Source organism: Antedon mediterranea, chromosome 1 (assembly GCF_964355755.1).
Source record: "Antedon mediterranea chromosome 1, ecAntMedi1.1, whole genome shotgun sequence".
NCBI lineage: Eukaryota > Metazoa > Echinodermata > Crinoidea > Comatulida > Antedonidae > Antedon > Antedon mediterranea.
In genome coordinates this window covers 12407777-12431575 of record NC_092670.1, presented here as the reverse complement: position 1 = coordinate 12431575, position 23799 = coordinate 12407777, and the positions used below count along the sequence as shown (strand labels likewise).

The following is a 23799-nucleotide window of genomic DNA, read 5'->3' as shown; positions in this document are numbered from 1 at the left end:
ACATTTTTGCACATATGGCGTTTCATACGTGTATTACTTGAGTTTGGATACTCCGTCTGGGGAAACACGCAAAAGTCACGTGGTTTGACACCAAGAATTCTTGGTGCATAGATTATCCGGTTGACTAGTTTCAGCTGCATGCGATTGGCTACTCACTCGTACACTGTTTTAATATTCATATTTCAGAATTTCAAAGACTCAACAACTAAGATGGTACGCATGCGCTATGTTACGTTTAGACAATGTACTTGGGCAAAGAATATATATCACAAGAATGAGTATTCCGCGATTTTTGCATGAGAAATTTGTAACAGAGAGCTCCAGTTAGTGATGCCCGCCCTCATAAGGGCGGATGTATACATACTAAATAAGACTTGATTTAATAGATATTAATACATGTCACATTAAATAGAATTATGATAATAGTTTTGCAATTGTAAACTATTTTATAATACATATTTATTAACAAACTAGTGTACATTCACTTGTACAGACAATTATTTACTAACATGCTAGTTAGTTCACAAAAAAGGCCTAACACAGCAACACCAAAAGTCAACGAATCGTTACTCAGCACGGCCTATTCTTTACCACATTGCCCGTGTATTACTCTACGCCCGGTAAATTAAGTATTGTTTTTATGATATAAATTAGTATAAAATACATGTTATTAATAGGAAAAAATGTTAAATGTCATTAACATTTATTTGTTTTACCAGAAAAAAGTTACATATAGGAATATTATTAAACTATCCTACGTGAAAACGCGTAAACACCAACACGCCCGGTCACGCTATTGTAGCGCCCGGTTGATAAAGCAAACTGTTTATACGGCAGTTTTTACTAAATAAATTGCATAAAACGAACAATTAAATATCCAAATAGTATTTAACATGATGTTGGCATGTAGTTGATAACATTTTTTATCACGAAAATACTACCGGTGGTCCAGCCTTTGATTAGTGAAACCTTCACAAACAGTTGTATACATCCCAGATACATCCACACTTATGGCGGCGCCCTACCACATGGACAATATTACTGTTACAGGGAAAATCGCGGATTACTCATTCTAGTGATATATATTCTTTGACTTGGGTACATTGATCGGGACATTGATGAAAGTTTCTGAAGGCTAGAAATGATTTTATATGCCTAGTAGTAGTCTGGTAAACATTTGATGGGATTTTCCCCAAGAACATGAAAACCTGTCTTGCTTCTCCGCAAATCAAACATTGAATGGATCATTTAATATTACGCGGAGATAATTTGATTTAAATCCCACCTAGACCCTGTCCTGTTATGTGTAGTGGTGTCGTAGCCCTGTCTGTTGTGTGTGAATCCTGTTGTGTGCCGGTGGTGGTATGTAGGCGCGCCTACCTCTTATTGGCGTTTTATTTGGCAGATCATACGTGCGAGGCCTAGGCTAAGGACTAAACAATTAATAAACAAAACAATTTGGCAACACGATTTCATTATTTCAACAGTCTCGATCGTACATTCAGCACTGTACGTACTCGATCTTTTTCATTTTGAAACAAAATGATCATTGGTTGATTTGAAATCCATATTTACATACCGCCCGCCCCATATAGCCAAATACGGTATGATAACCTACGTCATTCTTATCAGTTGTTTGCGGTCTGCAAATCGATTTCTATACGTGTTTCACAAGTCTGTATTTTCAGACAAAAATCGCGGTCGAAATAAAAACAAATAAATTATTAAAAAAAACAATACAGACTTGGAGCAAGTCTAGGTAGGGTACTCTATTATTACTTCTAAGCCTAACTAGTTGCTCTACTGAAAGTTTATGGGGTGACAGCCTACAGTAGGTAGGCGGCTAGGCCATCTAAAAAAGGCAGTAATCCGATTTTCATCATGAAGTAGAGCAGATTTTTTTTCTTTTGTAGGATAACGAACATTTTGCCATACCAAAATTGTTGTATATACACACTGGGATGATTTTTGTCAAGTGAATTAACTACAATTTTAATAACAATAACTACTAAACCAACATTTTAACTTTCTACCTTTAATGCATACATGATAAACATAGCGCTGCTCAGTACAAATTTGTTGTGAACTTTTTACTCAGAATTAGTTGTAAGTACTCCATGAAATTAACCAAAATTGAATTCAAATATTTTTCCAATTTGAAGGCCTATAGTAATAAGCATTTCTTATCATTTACATGAAAGTTAACCATGCAGAATCTCCATGGTTAAACCAATAAAGCATATAAGCAAATCAAGTATAATATTTGTCAACAACACATCTTTCATTGTTGGTAAACAAATATGAATACAAATATTAGTTCATTAGTTTTCAATATTGTTCTTATCCAATATGCATAAAACAGTCAACAAATGGTCAAGTACAAGATAACATATCCCAACAAATAATAATACAATAAAGTTAAATAAGTATTTAAAAATCTTATTCTTTAAATGAGAAGTGATCATAAAAAGACAGCTTACTAATTGCATTAATAGATAAATAGATTATTATAAAATGGCAGGTCTCATTTCTGATGATTGAATTATAAAAAAGTTGTTTTGTCATCCGATTCCTGGTAAAATTTAGTATCGTAATTGAATTCAATTTCTAGAAGATTTCATTAAATTTTAGTTAATTCAAATTTGTACATTCTTCTGAATTGAATCCAATACAGATCAAAACATGCATTTTGGAAGTTTCAAACAGGAAATAAGTAAATGTTTATTGAAATAAACGCCCTGCTTTGATTTGAATAAACGCCTGTCGAATAAACAATACAATGTCCAAGCATTTTTATACAATTTTTACTGTTTTTATCACTTCTCGATATTTATTGTTATTTGGAGCATTTATTTATTATTTCTGCACTTTCAGTAACGGAGTACATTTTGCGATTGGTCTGTGACCCGTGACAGGGTTGCTGTCAAACAAGTTAGTCCAGTTGACAAGATTTATTTTTCCAAACTTAATAATACTATTACTACTTGGATAAATGACAATATCCATATCCATTAGTTACAATGTGCATAATACTGTTTAAAATACTGTATATACATAACAATTAAACATCAAACAATTGTATCGTGACCCCAGATGATTGCCTATCTTTATACCATTATCAATCCCTCAAATTTAAGGCTCCCTCATATTACAGACCAAAGGCCACAGTTTGGGTCAAGACCAAACTGAACATTGTCCTTCAAACTTTTCTTCCAATTAAAGTCAGCTTAACTTTCGAAATTAATGCATTTTTACTATTAGCCATTAAAAATTAGATAAGACATTTAAATGGGATAATTTAAAGAAAACTTTTCGTTCCGGCCTTTAGTTGGACTGATTCTGATTAGAGACCAAAGCTACTAGTACTAAAGACCACTAAAATGTGGTCTGTAATTGAAAAGAGAGTTAAAAAACTTATTTTCTTAAATTTCTTTTGGATGATAAAATTATAATAATATACACACAGTTTACAAATAAAAGTTAAATGTAAAATTAATAGAAGATAAAACATATATTCAGGATGATATTTGAGTGGATATATTTATAATTATATATAATTCATTGACATTTTTTCATTGGGCGTGCAGAACTTCACCTAAATGCTGATTACGAATTGTTATGTGTAAATGTTGTGGAAAAAGCAAGACAAAAGCACGAAAAAATAAGATACTGGACAATTACAAAGAGTATCAGCCAATATATTGTGTTTTCTGGGTAGTCTGGTTCCTTGTTGATATTAATACATTTGTTTTTTTTATCTTCGTACAGGTGTACCGGAGCGGTCAACTTCTGTTGCCTTGCATAGCTTGTTGGCTTCTTCATATTTAATGTTAAATTTTGTTTGCACAAGATACACTGCAGCTTCTTTATAGGCAACATTCATCATATAATTAAATGTGTTACTGTTGAAAAAAAGGTATTTTATTTCAATTAATTGCTGATTAGGCATAATTATAATAATATATTCATGAACAGTACCTTTAACTGATGGAAATACTTTTTAAAATTCTACACAAACACAAAGGAATCATTATTATATAACCTACTGTATGAATTTAATTTTATACCTGTTTATTATTATTAATGTGTTGTTGAATTATAACATAAAAATCAATGTACTGATCTATTTTCACATTATTATAAATATGTTTAGAATGTTGGAAGGTAACAATGTATATTTTTAAAACTATATTATTGCAATACTCACAAAGTATCTGACTGCCGGCAGAATTCATACAATGCTGCACTTTTTGGTAAACCATAAATTGCTGTATACGTTTCAGACGTATAAGGCTTCCTTAAAAGAAGAGCAATTACTACTCAGTAAACACATGCAAACCATTCACATAGTACTTTTCATTTAACAACAACTGAGCTTTATTTTTCAATTAAAGTCACTGTTACAGTGCACTAATAAAAATGTATGAATTAATTAATTGTATTGAAGTATGGAAAAGTGGTTACTTACTTTACATCTGTGTAGGTTTTGTAACACATCTTCTTAAATAGATGCACACACAAAAAATCATATGCCTGAAAAAGACATACATGATCTTTACTATTGAACCAAAACATTGTATAATGCCTATCATTTATTTACACGTACAGTATGTATATCAATAAAAAAAAAACTTATATATTTTCCATAGACTTACCTCATCTTCAAAGACATCTTCGGCAAAACCAGCAATATTTTTTTCTCGAAGTTTAACTTCATGGGGACTCTCCAGGAATTCGTCGTGTCGAGCTCTATAAAGGTCAAATTCCTGAATAATTTACCTACATTAACTTTGTTTAAATATTAATTATACAGTGGTAATTGCAATGTTTGTTGTAATATTTTGCTATTAATATTTTTTACAGCTATATATATCATAGTTTATACATAAAGTATCTTACTTTGCACATGTAACATTTCCTTGCATAATTTCAAGAATTCTTTTTCTTGTAATTTCAAACTGAAATAAATAAATTAATGCTGTTTATCTTCAATCATTCTCATTACAAATTTGAATGAATTCACATGAAATTATGTTGCTGCTCACCTTTGAAAGTATGTAATCTTCAGTTATTTTTGAATGGTTTCTGAAAAAAAATGTATCAATTGTTGTTATTTTACAATATAGTGTAATAAAGGAGATGATAATCGTACAAGAGAAATATACACTGTACCTACCTGGTTGACTTTTTCTGGGTACAACTAGAAATAGTTGTGCCACACACCCAATTATCTGAAAACCGTTTCTGTAATTAAACGTTATTATTATTTCAACAGCATTCAAAATTCGTCAATCTATTTATATGTTTGTACGTGCATATGCTATTTTATCAACATGTTTCAATCCAATGGACCAATTTACTATGTATGAATGTTATATTAATGTTAATGGTACTACAGAAATTTATCATAGTAGTGTACCTACCTTTGGTGGACAAGCCCTCAGGTTATGTTGTCCTATCGGTTCTATTGACGTATAATGTAGACCTGTGACATAACCCAAGTGAATGGTTGGTAGATTAGTTTTACTTGGAGGACATATTTCTCTTGTTAATGTTGCCGATATTAATTTGATGTTGCACCGTAACATCCAAGCAGCCGCTGTTAAAACAATCTGGTCACCCCAGACACCAGGCGTCTTTACATTACGGATGAACTGATCCCACGTCAAATTCATATCTAAAATGTCTTGTGTTACTTTCTCCTGCAATTAAAATCATTTTAATTTAAATGATAAGATGTATATAATATTTGAATAGATAAGCCGCCTCGACTGTGCATAGCATTCGAAACTCACCTGCCACTGTGTCTTGTGTGCCTCAAGGAATTCAGCAATCGAATTTCGCAAATCAATGTGCGTGACACCAGTCCATTTCAAAAAGGTATTGGCTTGATATGCGAGGGCATTGTAAAGGCAGTTTCCATCACCTGGTGTTGCCGGTGTTGACAACTTTAAACCACATTGCACAAGTTTTTCTTTTAACTGCTCTACCCAGTTCGATTCATCTGATGCAGTCTTACGAGACGCATTTATTGCATCAATTATACTTAGGTTTTCTTCAACATAAGCTGTTAAATGGAAAAACAAATATAAATATCATCATACAGTTTATCATTGCGTAGTAGAAGTAGTATCTTAAAGAAAATATCTTACCATTCATATCATCGTCCCAAGATTCTGGAAGCGAGTCAATGACGTGATGAAATTGTGTTGTTGGCATTGAATTGACGGCAACAGTGTCACTGTCGTCTATTGATGCCGTTGTTTCGCTTCCAAGCGACAGGATTTCATAATCTTCTGTCCTTGTTTGAGGTGTTTCATTTACGATGCAATCGGAAAGAACATCGACGTCGTCTGTTATCATAACGGTATCAGTTCCAATATCATCTAAAATGGATAGTCGAAACAATTTAATTTAAATATCGGCACCGTGTATACATGCCATATTAAGAAAACATCTTCGTTTGAAAAGAATTGTTATTATAATTATATTGTATAAAAACATTATTTTGGAAAACAACAATTAAAACTTTACATTCTTCATTTAAAGCTGACATGTTACTGTTGATGGTCACATCGCTAACACAACTGGGTGGAAACATTACATTATCGTCGGTCATTACCTCATACGATATAACATCATCTGAAATATAAAACTATAGACATAACTTTCACTTACAATTAAAATTGTTTTTATTACATTATTACCTTTGATTAATTGACCAGAGTTCGATGTATACGCACGCTCCCTTGTATATTAAGGGGTTTTTTTTTTTTTTTTTGGTATTTCAACATTTACACGATCGTTCTAATCATACCTTTTGCTTTATTAATAGTTTATATAAATTTATTGTTACCGTTTATATATTCTTCAGGAATGTAAAAACAACTTGAAGAATCCTCAGAATGTACATCACTCTCTCCAGTTTCTACAATGTAATTCAAAATTATTGTATTTCATTTGTAACATCACAACATTGTGGTTTATGTAAATCTATACGCTACTAACTGAATTTGATAAACCTTTTTACTAATTGATAAATATAGTTTAACTGACCAGAAAGGGGAGAAGCGTTAACCTGTTCTGTGGGTTTCCCTGTTTCTATACTGGTAGTAGGCATTGATATAGCTGAAACAAAAATATCACCATTAAACACTGACAAAGTGATACACAATTTTAGGATTGCATGAAAATCGAAAATGAATACTTTAACTTCCTTATTTTTAATTTCTTTATTCAATCCAAGACCAATCCGTAACGCAAATTTCTTCTACAAAATCACGGCACTTTACCAAGACAAAAACCGCTTCAGCATTTGCAAAAACGTACCTCTCTTTGTGTTCCTATGACTGCTTTATTGCAGTCGTCGATGATGATCTGCCTCTTAAACATTTTCTCCATATTCAAAATATACTTCTTGTTTAGTGACGTGTTGTGGCCATCCAGTATGTTCAGAAAAGAGAATATGTGCGTTGATGCGTTCATGCTGTTTAGGAAATGCACATCTCTTACTCTTGATCTGTGGAGTTGTTCAGCGACTTGCGAATTTAGCAGTCCTTTTAACTGAGGGCACAGACCAACTCTTCTGAGTATTTCGATTTCTTTTTTGGAATTAAATTGGTGAAAGGTATCGAAGAGACAAAGTTTTGATTTTGAATCTACAGTTACTGTTGTAGAATTCATCTTGGGATATACATCATCAAGTACCTGTAGATGAACTTGCAGTGTCCCCTCTTTGGCTGCATTTATGTTTTCCTCTGTTGGTTCTGCAAGTCTCCCGTCATTTGGGTAAAACATTGCTCCGTTTGTACGACGATTTCCATGTCTCGAAACCATCTGAGGCATATCGCATACAACAATCGCTGGCTGTTTAGCCAACGACATAAGTAAGTCAACGTGATCCCTTGGACTTTCAGCGCGGAGCAAAAATTTCACACCATATACGATCCGATGTGGACAACTTGCAGAGAGCCAACCACCTAATGAGTAAAATTGAAAGGAAGATACATCATATTCGGGTTTCATAAATGAAATGTCGTAAGTTGTGGTAAAATTTCACTCAATGTTGTTAGCGCAGACAGTCTACCACCCGATTTCTAGTATCGGATTAAGATTTTCACATTTCATAATTGTTGTTTAATAAAATAAATAAACTTGTTTACCTGAGGCGCCCCATACCCTACTAAACACCTTATTGAACACGTTGTCATTTGGCAGCTTTCCCCGTATACGCAGAACCATGTCGTGTTTTGAGCCGGTAGGTTTCACACCACATAACCTGCACAAGTCCCTCACTTGGTTAACCTACAAGAATCGTTTGAAATGAATCATCGTGGTGATGTCTCAAAAGAGGAACAAGTTAAGAGGAAAAACAAATGAATAAAAAAAATTTCAATATGATTAAATAAATAAAAATGAAAAAAATGTATGCCTATAAAACCAATTGATTTTATTTATTACGTGCAATTTACTTCCATATTTTAAAAGAGAATAAAATAAAAGTAGGAATAACCCACATAAGACATAAAAAAAAGAATCGTTTGAAAAAAATTTTTTGTTGATTATTGTATTGACTATTTGTGAGGTAAAAGATGTGTTTAAACAAAAACTATTTTGTTCTGATGCTTATTTCGCGTTTGATTCAAACATTTACTTACTTATTAACTTTTATTCATTCATTTATTCTACATTTTGTATATAGGATATAATATACATTATTAAAAAGGGCCAGAAAATAGCGTAATTTGATTTTCATGTTGTATTTTTTTTGTATATTTTTCAAACAAAACATGCCTTTATATGACGTGAATGTAGCATTTCTAAAAGTCGTTCCTCAGAAGTTTCCCTGCAATCAACTTCTAGTTGAGAGGTGTCGCGCACAACCTTTCGATGTTCGGTGTTAATAGCTTTCTCAGAACGGGTTCGCCTACCGATGAACGGAGCCCAGTTTGTATATGCAGGTTTGACTGTAAATGGATTTTGTTCGTTCTCTGTAAGATGAATTTTAGTATAAGTTATTTACGTTATAAAATAGCTATAACAACCGTTCTAATGAAACACATGCGTTCAATATGTTTTTAGTCGCGTGGACGCGACTCTATAGTTCACTATGTCGGTCGGTCGGTCTGTCTGTCGGTCTGTCGGTCCGGTATCACTATGCGTTTTATCGCTTTCTGACCTTATCTTGATATCAGTTTAATCTAGCTAAGTCAATTTTCACAGTATATTATTCCTTATGGCCAGGAATCGGTATGGTTATGTTTTCACGGTGCGCAATAAAAAATTACGCGGTCTACGCACGATTTAACAAAATCACGTTTTAATCATATCTTCACAACCATGAATCACAATTAAATAAAATTTGGTACTCATAAATTTCAGGGCATAAATCATCATATGGCAATACAATTACGTGCGTAGCGTATGTAACGCGTGCGTACGCGCGCTAAAAATTGTCAAAATTTATTTTCGATGAAATAAGAGTACGCTTCAGGCAATTTTAAGCGTTTACAAAATTGCCATGAGTGCGCAGATTGTTGCGCGCGCACTGCGCGTTAAATGTTATTGCGCACTCTTTTTGCCCGATTTCTGTTTTCTTGACTTACTTTTCAACTCGAAATTACGTTATACGAACACGTAAAAAGTGACAGGCTACGCACGTGTAAATTAAAAAAATATAAACAGTTCAACATTTTTAAACATGTTCAGTAATTTCTGTCAGTTGGTAGGTTGGTCGGTCGGTCGGTAAACACTAATGAGCACGCGACTGCAGCCATCTATATGGCCTTGTTTAAAGTAAATGCATAAGCACATCAAACATTGATTATTTTATCCAATTAAAAAAAAAAACACTAACCTGTGAGTAACCCATTCATCAGCTTCTCTTTTTTTACGTTCGTCCAAAAGTCTTCAATGTCAACGGAGTCGCTCTCATCTGTAAGGTCCGGCAGCTCCAACTCTGAAACTACAATTTCAAGGTGGTTTGCTATGTATTACTTCTAATAATCTGAATTAAATTGCTTATACGTATCCTCCATTTATATTTGTGGGATGAGACTGGGCGGGGATTACACACATTTTTTTTAAATTGCTAATGATATAGGCCTACTGAATAGTCAGTCCATGAACTTACCATCCAATGAAAAACATGCCTTTTTCTGCAAGTCCGTTATAAGGATAGGGGGATGAATACCACATGCAACACACGTAAACTTATAAGACCGGTCACTTAAGGCTTCGAAGTGCTCCAAACCACGTAGTAATACTTTTGATGGTAGTTTTTCGTTTATGGTGTTTTCTAAAGCATTAAGGACACTACCGGCAGCCGTGTGACTCTGAAAAAAAAGAGATACATACTGGGTGATACTTCGCCCCAATCGAGATTCGAACCCGACGCTATAACCAATTGAGGTAGGCCAAAACAATAGATGCTATTTGTGGTTGTGAAGATGGTGGTGGTAATAATGATAAACGATAACTTACCATCTGACTGTGGCGTAAAAACACAAGTAGGTGCAAGGATATTAACCAGTTGTCGTTGTAATTATGAATTCCGTCTGTGTACTCTTGGTATCGGTAAGTCAATGAACACAAGTTGCATTGTTTGAAGTACAATCTAACATCTTAAATGAATAAATTTATATATTTGTATTGTTCTGCTAATACTACATTATTATTGTTATACTGTATTTAACAATACCTTATCCCTTTCGAACATGTCAATATATTTGGTGTTTTTCTATTACAGATTTATATTGATATGTAACTATAAACCTACTTTTATTAATTCCATGCATGGTAATGATTGCAGCGTGTCGTGTTATGAGTTTCGGTGGTCCAAGCATTGGGTTCCCTGGACACTCTGTACATCTTACTTCTGTCGGTATAAAGTCCAATCCAAGGGAATGTACGTTGATTTGTGTAATCTCCTTTGGAACGGGATAGGGTATTCTTTTGCTGGTATTGTTTAACCAGTAGGATACCATGTTTCTTTTCGTTGCATCTGATGGAGGATAAATGTTGGTTCTTGGTTTTGACGTTTGCGTTGTTGTGATCGGAGTTTTTTTCAACAGTTCCGGAGCACTTTCTAGCAGGTACCACTTTGACAGGACTTTATGTATACATGACCGCTCACCCATTGGACATTTACAATGCCATGAATTATCAACCGCCTTATAATGTACTATTATTCTTTTCAGTCTACTGTAGTAGCTTACTGTAGGGCAATAAACTGAAAAAAAAACAAAAAAGGGTTATCTTCTATCAGCTCTGAAATTGGATATACGCTGCATTTCTCACATATTCTGGCTGCTTTGTTCAAGGAAGCTGCAGCATCCAATGTTTCTTTTGAATGTAGTTGAGATAGCTCTTGTAACTTGTTCTCATTTAGTATGTTTTGCTGTCGATAAGGTTCGCTGCCAGCAACCGATAGAAGGTGTACGCATTCGAATGATGTTATACCACTGTGACGAGCGAGATTTGCTGACATCATACATTTCTCCACCTCACAAAACAGATTCATTGGCATATCTTTCCCGGCAATTGTTCTTTTTGCGACATGGATGTGATGACCAGATTTCTCATTTTTTTTAACGGAAAAAATGCCTTCATCTTGGTCAACACATACAGTTGACAGAAGGGCTAAATGGTGATTCGGTCTCTTATCATGAGCTCTTTCACGATGTACTTTCAAATTTTTTTTAAACATTATTTTACCACAGTCATCACAAGCAACTTCTTTCACGGATGACGGTTGTTTTGGGGCTATGGCATCGCAAACGTTCTCCTTTAGAAACGATTCTTCTACCGGTGCATCTTTTTCAAACAAGCATCTTTGGCTATCTTCAGTTTTTTTAGTGACCGATGTGTATACTAATTTACCAAAAGCAAATCTCTTTACCTCGCTTTCTGGTCTATGAGAACGAATTATGTGCATTTGTAGATGACCTGGCTTTATGAATGCACGGTACGTTGGCAAGCAAAGCGGACAGTGCCAGTGCGTCCGTATGTCAGATTTACACTTACATAGAAGAGAATGAAAATCTGCAAATGTAAGTGGATATATCAATTAATTATCATTAATACGTTGTACTACAATAAAGTGCAATACATGCCTTTGAAACGCACACAATCTTTTTCCTACTTAAGGTCAAGAACAATAATGTTACTTACCACCGAACTCAACCCGAGAACCCCAGTGAACGCTTTTAATATGGTTCTTAACTCTCCATCTCAGGTTAGTATACGAACACATTGAACAATGCCATCCAAAACATCCTGGGTGAATATTTTCTGTGCATCGCTCAACGCTGTTAATAGCATGTTGTATATCTAATACGACTACACCTGGACGGGATATGATAATACATGTATACATTAATATCAAAGTAGATTTAAAATAAACAAATACTGTTTATATAAAAACACGCTCTCACGGGAAATTTCTGTAAATACTTAAATGTACCTTTAAATACATTTTGATTGAGTGAATATGATATTATTCATCACAGGGAACATGTATATATCAATTTAGATAAGAAAAAATATATTTAAAGCAATTGAATACGTTTTCAACAAAAAACACGCTCTCAAGAAAAAATCCTGTAAATGCTCAAATGTACCTTTAAATACATTTTTATTGAGTGAATATGATATTATTCATCACAGGGAACATGTTTATATCAATTTAGATAAGTTAAATTATATTTAACTAGAGGGTGAGCTCGCTTCGCTCGCTCCCCCTCTAGGAAGTGTAGACGATGGTTCTCGGAATGATAATGTTCTCCTTATACATTTTCTGTCGGTTACCATTATTGAAAATGCTTGACATTCGTAAAACTGAACTACTTTGTTTCACAGTGTTTTAGATGATTAATAACATTTTAAAGTATAGTTTTTATTGTTTGGTAGGGCCCTTTGGGGAGGCGGAGGTCATTTGAGGGAGGTGCTTATTCGAGGGATATATGTTAAATTTTTTAGTTCTAATATAATATGGTAACATTTATAATCAAATGAAATCCTCTCATAGATATGAAAAGTGGTAAAAAAGAATAACAAATGCTTGGTAAATTGCAGATAACAGTGCGGTGAATTCTACTACAAATAGTATAATTGTGTTATTATAAATATGTGGATGGACGTTTATTAGATAGTTGGGTTGTGGGGGGGGGGGGGGGGTTATTATTCAAAGTGATGTTTTATTGGAGAGGCGTTTATTCAAATGAATACCATCCTAATAATTATTAATACATTATTTAATTTAATCATCTTTTGAAACTAACTGCCGTGACAGAGTGGGCCCAAGAAAGAAGACATTACGGCTTGCAACATGGGCAGACATCTCGGTCCTAACGGGACACAGGAAGATAGCCTACAGTTATTCCTGCAAGCTTACTCAATAAAACTCAGCTATCGGGATTTCACTCGAAAAATGTCTTATCAAATCTCCCTATGTAATTTTATAATACTATTCCCCACAATATATTCTGATTCTTTATGGCGTATATTTAATTTGATCTTTATTAATTTGCAGTATAATTCCTATTATTTAACTACTGTACCTTCACACACGTGTGGTATGTTTTAAAATAAACAAAAAACTGAAATGGTTATCATTAATGGCCAATTTTTTTTTCGTCTTCCAAAGGGACACTGTATTGATTGATGGAAAGTGCCTGTTTCCAGTCACCTTTAGGGTCAAATCTATTATTTTAACTGCTCCCTTGTGTATAAATGAGAGAAAATATTTGAAACTAAGGTGAACTTATCTTAAACCCGGAAATTACTTTGACCGGGAAGAATTGAAATTGAGAGGAAAATCCAATGTTGAAATCATAAATGTTGTTAAAAAACTCTTTATAATATCTTCCTAAGATATAAATATGGAACAATAGCGTCGGCGTGCACACTAATGTTATCAAATCTACGTTTCGCGGTACATCTCGGATAGATAAGGTAGGTATCAAAGGCGGAGATTTGTAGAGAAGTTTTTGCATTGTGCTCGCCTATGTCAGAATTAACCATAATTTATATATAGAAGCAATTAAATACGTGTTCAACAAAAAACACGTTCTCAAGAAAAAATCCTGTAAATGCTCAAATGTACCTTTAAATACATTTTTATTTAGTGAATATGATATTATTCATCACAGGGAACATGTTTATATTAATTTAGATAAGAAAAATTATATTTAAAGCAATTAAATACGTGTTCAACAAAAAACACGCCCTCAAGAAAAAAATCCTGTAAATGCTCAAATGTACCTTTAAATACATTTTTATTGAGTGAATATGATATTATTCATCACAGGGAACATGTTTATATCAATTTAGATAAGAAAAATTATATTTAAAGCAATTAAATATGTGTTCAACAAAAAACACGCTCTCAAGAAAAAATCCTGTAAATGCTCAAATGTACCTTTAAATAAATATTTAATGAGTGAATATGATATTATTCATCACAGGGAACATGTTTATATCAATTTAGATAAGTTAAATTATATTTAAAGCAATTAAATACGTGTTCAACAAAAAACACGCTCTCAAGAAAAAATCCTGTAAATGCTCAAATGTACCTTTAAATAAATATTTAATGAGTGAATACGATATTATTCATCACAGGGAACATGTTTATATCAATTTAGATAAGAAAAATTATATTTAAAGCAATTAAATACGTGTTCAACAAAAAACACACTCTCAAGAAAAAATCCTGTAAATGCTCAAATGTACCTTTAAATAAATATTTAATGAGTGAATACGATATTATTCATCACAGGGAACATGTTTATATCAATTTAGATAAGAAAAATTATATTTAAAGCAATTAAATACGTGTTCAACAAAAAACACACTCTCAAGAAAAAATCCTGTAAATGCTCAAATGTACCTTTAAATAAATATTTAATGAGTGAATACGATATTATTCATCACAGGGAACATGTTTATATCAATTTAGATAAGAAAAATTATATTTAAAGCAATTAAATACGTGTTCAACAAAAAACACACTCTCAAGAAAAAATCCTGTAAATGCTCAAATGTACCTTTAAATAAATATTTAATGAGTGAATACGATATTATTCATCACAGGGAACATGTTTATATCAATTTAGATAAGAAAAATTATATTTAAAGCAATTAAATACGTGTTCAACAAAAAACAAACTCTCAAGAAAAAATCCTGTAAATGCTCAAATGTACCTTTAAATAAATATTTAATGAGTGAATACGATATTATTCATCACAGGGAACATGTTTATATCAATTTAGATAAGTTAAATTATATTTAAAGCAATTAAATACGTGTTCAACAAAAAACACGCTCTCAAGAAAAAATCCTGTAAATGCTCAAATGTACCTTTAAATAAATATTTAATGAGTGAATACGATATTATTCATCACAGGGAACATGTTTATATCAATTTAGATAAGTTAAATTATATTTAAAGCAATTAAATACGTGTTCAACAAAAAACACACTCTCAAGAAAAAATCCTGTAAATGCTCAAATGTACCTTTAAATAAATATTTAATGAGTGAATACGATATTATTCATCACAGGGAACATGTTTATATCAATTTAGATAAGTTAAATTATATTTAAAGCAATTAAATACGTGTTCAACAAAAAACACGCTCTCAAGAAAAAATCCTGTAAATGCTCAAATGTACCTTTAAATAAATATTTAATGAGTGAATACGATATTATTCATCACAGGGAACATGTTTATATCAATTTAGATAAGTTAAATTATATTTAAAGCAATTAAATACGTGTTCAACAAAAAACACGCTCTCAAGAAAAAATCCTGTAAATGCTCAAATGTACCTTTAAATACATTTTTATTGAGTGAATATGATATCATTCATCACAGGGAACATGTTTATATCAATTTAGATAAGAAAAATTATATTTAAAGCAATTAAATACGTGTTCAACAAAAAACACGCTCTCAAGAAAAAATCCTGTAAATGCTCAAATGTACCTTTAAATACATTTTTATTGAGTGAATATGATGTTATTCATCACAGGGAACATGTTTATATCAATTTAGATAAGTTAAATTATATTTAAAGCAATTAAATACGTGTTCAACAAAAAACACACTCTCAAGAAAAAATCCTGTAAATGCTCAAATGTACCTTTAAATACATTTTTATTGAGTGAATATGATATTATTCATCACAGGGAACATGTTTATATCAATTTAGATAAGTTAAATTATATTTAAAGCAATTAAATACGTGTTCAACAAAAAACACGCTCTCAAGAAAAAATCCTGTAAATGCTCAAATGTACCTTTAAATAAATATTTAATGAGTGAATATGATGTTATTCATCACAGGGAACATGTTTATATCAATTTAGATAAGAAAAATTATATTTAAAGCAATTGAATACGTCTTCAATAAAAAACACGCTCTCAAGAAAAAATCCTGTAAATGCTCAAATGTACCTTTAAATAAATATTTAATGAGTGAATATGATATTATTCATCACAGGGAACATGTTTATATCAATTTAGATAAGTTAAATTATATTTAAAGCAATTAAATACGTGTTCAACAAAAAACACACTCTCAAGAAAAAATCCTGTAAATGCTCAAATGTACCTTTAAATACATTTTTATTGAGTGAATATGATGTTATTCATCACAGGGAACATGCTTATATCAATTTAGATAAGAAAAATTATATTTAAAACAATTGAATACGTGTTCAATAAAAAACACGCTCTCAAGAAAAAATCCTGTAAATGCTCAAATGTACCTTTAAATAAATATTTAATGAGTGAATATGATATTATTCATCACAGGGAACATGTTTATATCAATTTAGATAAGTTAAATTATATTTAAAGCAATTAAATACGTGTTCAACAAAAAACACACTCTCAAGAAAAAATCCTGTAAATGCTCAAATGTACCTTTAAATACATTTTTATTGAGTGAATATGATGTTATTCATCACAGGGAACATGCTTATATCAATTTAGATAAGAAAAATTATATTTAAAGCAATTGAATACGTGTTCAATAAAAAACACGTTCTCAAGAAAAAAATCCTGTAAATGCTCAAATGTACCTTTAAATAAATATTTAATGAGTGAATACGATATTATTCATCACAGGGAACATGTTTATATCAATTTAGATAAGTTAAATTATATTTAAAGCAATTAAATACGTGTTCAACAAAAAACACACTCTCAAGAAAAAATCCTGTAAACGCTCAAATGTACCTTTAAATAAATATTTAATGAGTGAATACGATATTATTCATCACAGGGAACATGTTTATATCAATTTGGATAAGTTAAATTATATTTAAAGCAATTAAATACGTGTTCAACAAAAAACACGCTCTCAAGAAAAAATCCTGTAAATGCTCAAATGTACCTTTAAATAAATATTTAATGAGTGAATACGATATTATTCATCACAGGGAACATGTTTATATCAATTTAGATAAGTTAAATTATATTTAAAGCAATTAAATACGTGTTCAACAAAAAACACGCTCTCAAGAAAAAATCCTGTAAATACTTAAATGTACCTTTAAATACATTTTGATTGAGTGAATATGATATTATTCATCACAGGGAACATGTATATATCAATTTAGATAAGAAAAATTATATTTAAAGCAATTGAATACGTTTTCAACAAAAAACACGCTCTCAAGAAAAAATCCTGTAAATGCTCAAATGTACCTTTAAATACATTTTTATTGAGTGAATATGATATTATTCATCACAGGGAACATGTTTATATCAATTTAGATAAGTTAAATTATATTTAAAGCAATTAAATACGTGTTCAACAAAAAACACGCTCTCAAGAAAAAATCCTGTAAATGCTCAAATGTACCTTTAAATACATTTTTATTTAGTGAATATGATATTATTCATCACAGGGAACATGTTTATATTAATTTAGATAAGAAAAATTATATTTAAAGCAATTGAATACGTGTTCAACAAAAAACACGCTCTCAAGAAAAAATCCTGTAAATGCTCAAATGTACCTTTAAATAAATATTTAATGAGTGAATACGATATTATTCATCACAGGGAACATGTTTATATCAATTTAGATAAGTTAAATTATATTTAAAGCAATTAAATACGTGTTCAACAAAAAACACACTCTCAAGAAAAAATCCTGTAAATGCTCAAATGTACCTTTAAATAAATATTTAATGAGTGAATACGATATTATTCATCACAGGGAACATGTTTATATCAATTTAGATAAGAAAAATTATATTTAAAGCAATTAAATATGTGTTCAACAAAAAACACGCTCTCAAGAAAAAATCCTGTAAATGCTCAAATGTACCTTTAAATAAATATTTAATGAGTGAATATGATATTATTCATCACAGGGAACATGTTTATATCAATTTAGATAAGAAAAATTATATTTAAAGCAATTAAATACGTGTTCAACAAAAAACACACTCTCAAGAAAAAATCCTGTAAATGCTCAAATGTACCTTTAAATAAATATTTAATGAGTGAATATGATATCATTCATCACAGGGAACATGTTTATATCAATTTAGATAAGAAAAATTATATTTAAAGCAATTGAATACGTGTTCAACAAAAAACACGCTCTCAAGAAAAAATCCTGTAAATGCTCAAATGTACCTTTAAATAAATATTTAATGAGTGAATACGATATTATTCATCACAGGGAACATGTTTATATCAATTTAGATAAGTAAAATTATATTTAAAGCAATTAAATACGTGTTCAACAAAAAACACGCTCTCAAGAAAAAATCCTGTAAATGCTCAAATGTACCTTTAAATACATTTTTATTGAGTGAATATGATATTATTCATCACAGGGAACATGTTTATATCAATTTAGATAAGAAAAATTATATTTAAAGCAATTAAATACGTGTTCAACAAAAAACACGCTCTCAAGAAAAAATCCTGTAAATGCTCAAATGTACCTTTAAATACATTTTTATTGAGTGAATATGATATTATTCATCACAGGGAACATGCTTAAATCAATTTAGATAAGAAAAATTATATTTAAAGCAATTAAATACGTGTTCAACAAAAAACACGCTCTCAAGAAAAAATCCTGTAAATGCTCAAATGTACCTTTAAATACATTTTTATTGAGTGAATATGATATTATTCATCACAGGGAACATGTTTAAATCAATTTAGATAGGATAAATTATATTTAACTAGATTGTACGCTCGCTTCGCTCGCGTACCATCTGAGGCGTGTCCACAATGGTTCTGGAATACACAGTAATTTCAGCGTAAAAAAACTGGCGACTTTAAAATAATGTACGTACTACCGGACTAATACATTGTCAGAAAACGAATAAATAGACACGATGATTTATGTAGTCAACTAAAATTAGCACCCTGGGTATTACTTCCGAAAGAGAAACTTGTCATAAAATGAGTCCAAATTTTGGACTTAAAATAAACCAAATGTGTGTTTTGTATGTAGGCCTATGTTTAGGGATTGGGAAGAGGATGTGAAGTAACGAAATATTGTTTCATGTTTTATAGGCCTATAAATATTTAATATACCACTAAATACAGTAAAACAATTGCGATTTAATACTTTGTTAAAACTGTCCCTTTTATAGTCAATTGAAATAGTAAAGTATGTAACAATACACCACTACGACGTTTATATTTTTTATAGTTATTAATTATAATACAAACGTTGAGAAGCAAATTTTCGATGCAAATGACGACAGAAAATGGTTAATATATATTTACAGTACAGTATTGTCCCACTATTGCAAGTTTATTCTCTAAGGGCCCATAAATTTATGTGTTATACTTAAGGGCTCATAAATTTACCTACTTGTGTTAAACCAAACTGACAGACTGAGGGATTGGAATGTTCCATTCATCGCAAATCAATACAATTGTATAAACGTTTATTAAATCTATCGAAATAGTTTTTTTTTTTAAAGAAAATCAGCCTGTCTTCAACATTATGATGCTGTACTTGAGCTCAACCGGTGTTCAGCTATTAAAAACAATTATTTTTCATCAAAGGGCCTGTTTCTGCTGCAACTGCTCAAAATACGGTATAAAAATACGGTATAAAATACGGTATTTTTTATACCGTATTTTTTAGTACCCCGTTTCTGCTAACAATACTTCTTGGGTGGTCGTGTTAAATTTCATCTTTTTTACCCAAATTGCCATTCATTTATTTGATCGATAATTAAAAGTCGAAATAAAGGAAGTTTTACGTCTCACTTTCAACAGCCTAGCCCTAGTGATAGAGATGTTGTGAGAGCACAGAAAACATCGTAATGGGGACAATTAATTCGTTCCCTCCCCGAGTTATTGTATTTTGCAATGTTGTACTGCTTTCGCAGGCTCTTCAGCTTTGAGTTTACTTGCTTTGGAGACAAGTTTATTCCATACTCCTGCTTTATTTTTTTAGAAATGTCTTTATAAATGTGGTTGTCCCTTTTATTACCTTTTAGTTGGTCAGACATTTTAGCTTCCCCACACACATTTATTTAGTAAAACTGTGACGTATTCGCTCCACAATTTCGCCGAATATATCTATACATGTGTGTAAAGCAGCTAACAGCGACAGAAAATAAAAACACGAATGGTGACCTTTTGTCATGTAAAAAAAAAAATACGGTATTTTTTATTGGCAGCAGAAACGGGTACAAAAAATACGGTATAAATTTGTAAATACCGTATTTAAATTTTGTGGGGAAAATACGGTATACAAAATACGGTATATTTTTTATGAGCGCAGTTTCTGCTGCCAAAAATATACCGTATATATACGGTATTCAAAAAATACCGTATAATATACGGTATTTAGTTGGCAGCAGAAACAGGGCCAAAGTTACAAAAAATACGGTATAAATTTGTAAATACCGTATTTTATCCACAAATTTTGTGGGGAAAATACGGTATACAAAATACGGTATTTTTTTATGAGCGCAGTTTCTGCAGCCAAAAAAATACGGTCTATAGGCCTATACGGTATTCACAAAATACCGTATAAAATACGGTATTTTCTTGGCAGCAGAAACAGGGCCACAGGGAATATGTTTATATCAATTTAGATAAGATAAATTATATTTAAAGAAAATAAATACGTTTTATAAAAACCAAGCTCTTAAGGAAAATTCCTGTAAATGCTCAAATGTATCTTTAAATACATTTTTTTATGATATTATTCATCACAGGGAACATGTTAATATCAATTTATATAAGATAAATTATATTTAAAGCAATTGAATATTATCTAAATTCAGTTTCTATTACTTGATTATAAGAAATTGGATAAATAGGCCTACAGCATTACTTACTGAAAGGTGTAGCCATCTGTGCTGCAATTTCACACTGGTACGGTAGCAAACAAACTTCTAAATTATTTTATTTAGTTTATATCGAAATTTTCAGCAATGCATGCGGTGTAAGAAACAACCATTTTTTTTACTACTTTTTAATAAATTAATCTGTATTTATAGAGATTTAGCAAAACAAATTAGGGGTTGCTAACCAATCAAATTGTAAGAAACAGATTCGTATGTACGTACCCATCAATCAAACAAAACAGTGTGGGTAAGTTTCATCAACCTGTCATTTTTGTAGGGCATTATCCATATTTTGATTTCCTTCCGTTCCTTAGCCTTATTTACATTCCTCGTGGTTTATGCAATGTCCCCTGTTGCCCCCGACCTCCTTTCCCTTGAAATCTACATCCTCTAATCCATCAAATTTTAACATTCCTAAGGGATGACACTCCTGGCCTCCCTCCCTCAAATAAATAGAGATGTTATAAAGTGAACTATAATATCTCTATGCTCAAATCAAAACGTATGCAATGAGAACTTGATAACTCGATGAAATAACAGTATATCGTAATTTAATGTACTAATAATAATTAATAAATAATTAATTTATAGTTTAATCACAACCTACATTCATTAACAGAATCGGACATCTTTATATTGTATGTAGGCTCGTAGCTAGGAGTACCTAATAATTCTAGAAAGGCCGTAATATATGTTATCCCCTATATAGTTATTAACTGTTATAATATAGAGGGAGTGTAATCTGTCACGGAGATACCTAATATTCTAGTAAGTCCGTAATATATTGCACCCCATAAAATAGATAGTTATTGAATGTAATAATATAAGGGGTCCAATCTCATCTGTCTCGGGGGTAGACAGCCCGTAATATATTGTATCCCTTAATGTATATATTTACTGTAGGGTTTAATCTGTCACGGTGATACACTATTTCAGCATAGGATTTTGTATCCATTTGCAAAAAAATGACAAAAGGGGAGAACCAAGAATTATTATTTATTAATTAAATTATTTGATTGAAGACAGTGTTTAGTTTTCGAGATCCTAGTGGTATAGGTACAATGCGGTATGTCCATCTTATCTGACCAAATTGAACTATTGTGGTTTAGTGTTAAAATAATTAACATTCTTAGATCGATTTTTCAAGTGCAATCTTTCACGGGGGTACCTAATAGTCTAGAAAGTCCGTGATATATTGCACCTACTAAAATAGATATCTATTAACTGTTATATTATAACGGGGTCAAATCTGTCACGGGGGTACCTCAGACCGTCCAAAATATATTGATTCCTTTATTATAGTGAACAGACGTTACAAAAAATAAATATACAATAATTGGTTATCCGCAACGAAGTTGCAGGATAACCTCTTGTGATTGTACGAAATCATCATCATCATCAACTTTTTATTGGTTATCCGCAACGAAGTTGCAGGATAACCTCTTGTGATTGTACGAAATCATCAACATCAACTTTTTATTTTTCTTCTTTCTTTCTGTATGATTTTTGTGTAACGCTTTTCTCTAAAACTTGAAAACATAACATTTTGTTACCTATGTTAACATTTTGACATTTATGTAACGTCGTCAAGCGAAGCTTTTCATGATGTTTACAATTGCGCAACGTGACGTACGCGCAATTTAACGATTTTCTCGTATTTAACATATGTCGAAAACCAAATAACATTTTAAAGTGAAACTTTGCAAAAGTTTAATTTATATCATGCGCTAACTTTCTGTTGAAAAAAAATTGCGTGTTTTACACAAAGTTACGCGCGCACGCGCATTTAAAATTTCAAAATGCGCAAAATTAATTTATAATCAACTTTCTACGCGTTTCATGTCGTTTTAAGCATGTCAAAAATTCCCACGCGTGCGCACATTTTTACGTGTGCGGTGCGCACGTAGCATGGAAAACGATTTTTTTTCGCGTGATTTATGTTTTTCCAGCTTTTTCTAGTAATTTTACCAAATTTTAAACAATTTCGACTTAAAGATACGTCATACGAGCACGTCGAATTGGACAATTTGCGCGCGTTTTTTATGAAAATGTTAAAAAATTCGTTTAAAATATGCCTTTTTTTAAACAGTCGTAATTTCTAAACTAGAAGGTCAACTTTTTGTGGATGGGATATTCTGGAAGTAGATGAGTTGTAGATATCGGATCAGGTATTAATATGGCTAACCGGACATTTTGACAACATCGTATGGCCACGCGAATATAAAATTTAGGATTTTTGTATCTTTCGTCATAGCTCATCACATTGAATAGAGCGCATCTCCACTTATCCGTTTTCCATTTTCACCCCGATTTTGACATTGTCTAGGTCAATCAACTATCTTTCGCATGAGTTAAAAATATTTTAATTTTTTTGACGTCATCATGCCTAAAAATTAAAATCACGTGTGGCAGTAATTTCATCTTTACAGTAAATTTTAATCTGT

The 23799-nt window shown here is 31.6% G+C and overlaps 1 protein-coding gene across 1 annotated transcript; it reads right to left on the bottom strand.

Annotated features, from left to right (window-relative positions):
* Window positions 1-4895: 4895 nt before the first annotated feature.
* On the bottom strand, window positions 4896-21767 carry LOC140041675 (uncharacterized). The gene is made up of 18 exons (XM_072087651.1): window positions 21680-21767; window positions 12172-12345; window positions 11299-12042; window positions 10875-11215; window positions 10133-10430; window positions 9857-9964; window positions 8794-8990; window positions 8163-8304; window positions 7334-7979; window positions 7057-7130; window positions 6857-6928; window positions 6535-6642; window positions 6153-6386; window positions 5796-6067; window positions 5424-5702; window positions 5177-5244; window positions 5046-5085; window positions 4896-4958 (listed from the first exon to the last, which is right to left on the bottom strand). Exons 1-18 carry the CDS (start codon window positions 21765-21767, stop codon window positions 4896-4898), a joined length of 3948 nt encoding a protein of 1315 aa, XP_071943752.1.
* Window positions 21768-23799: the final 2032 nt, after the last annotated feature.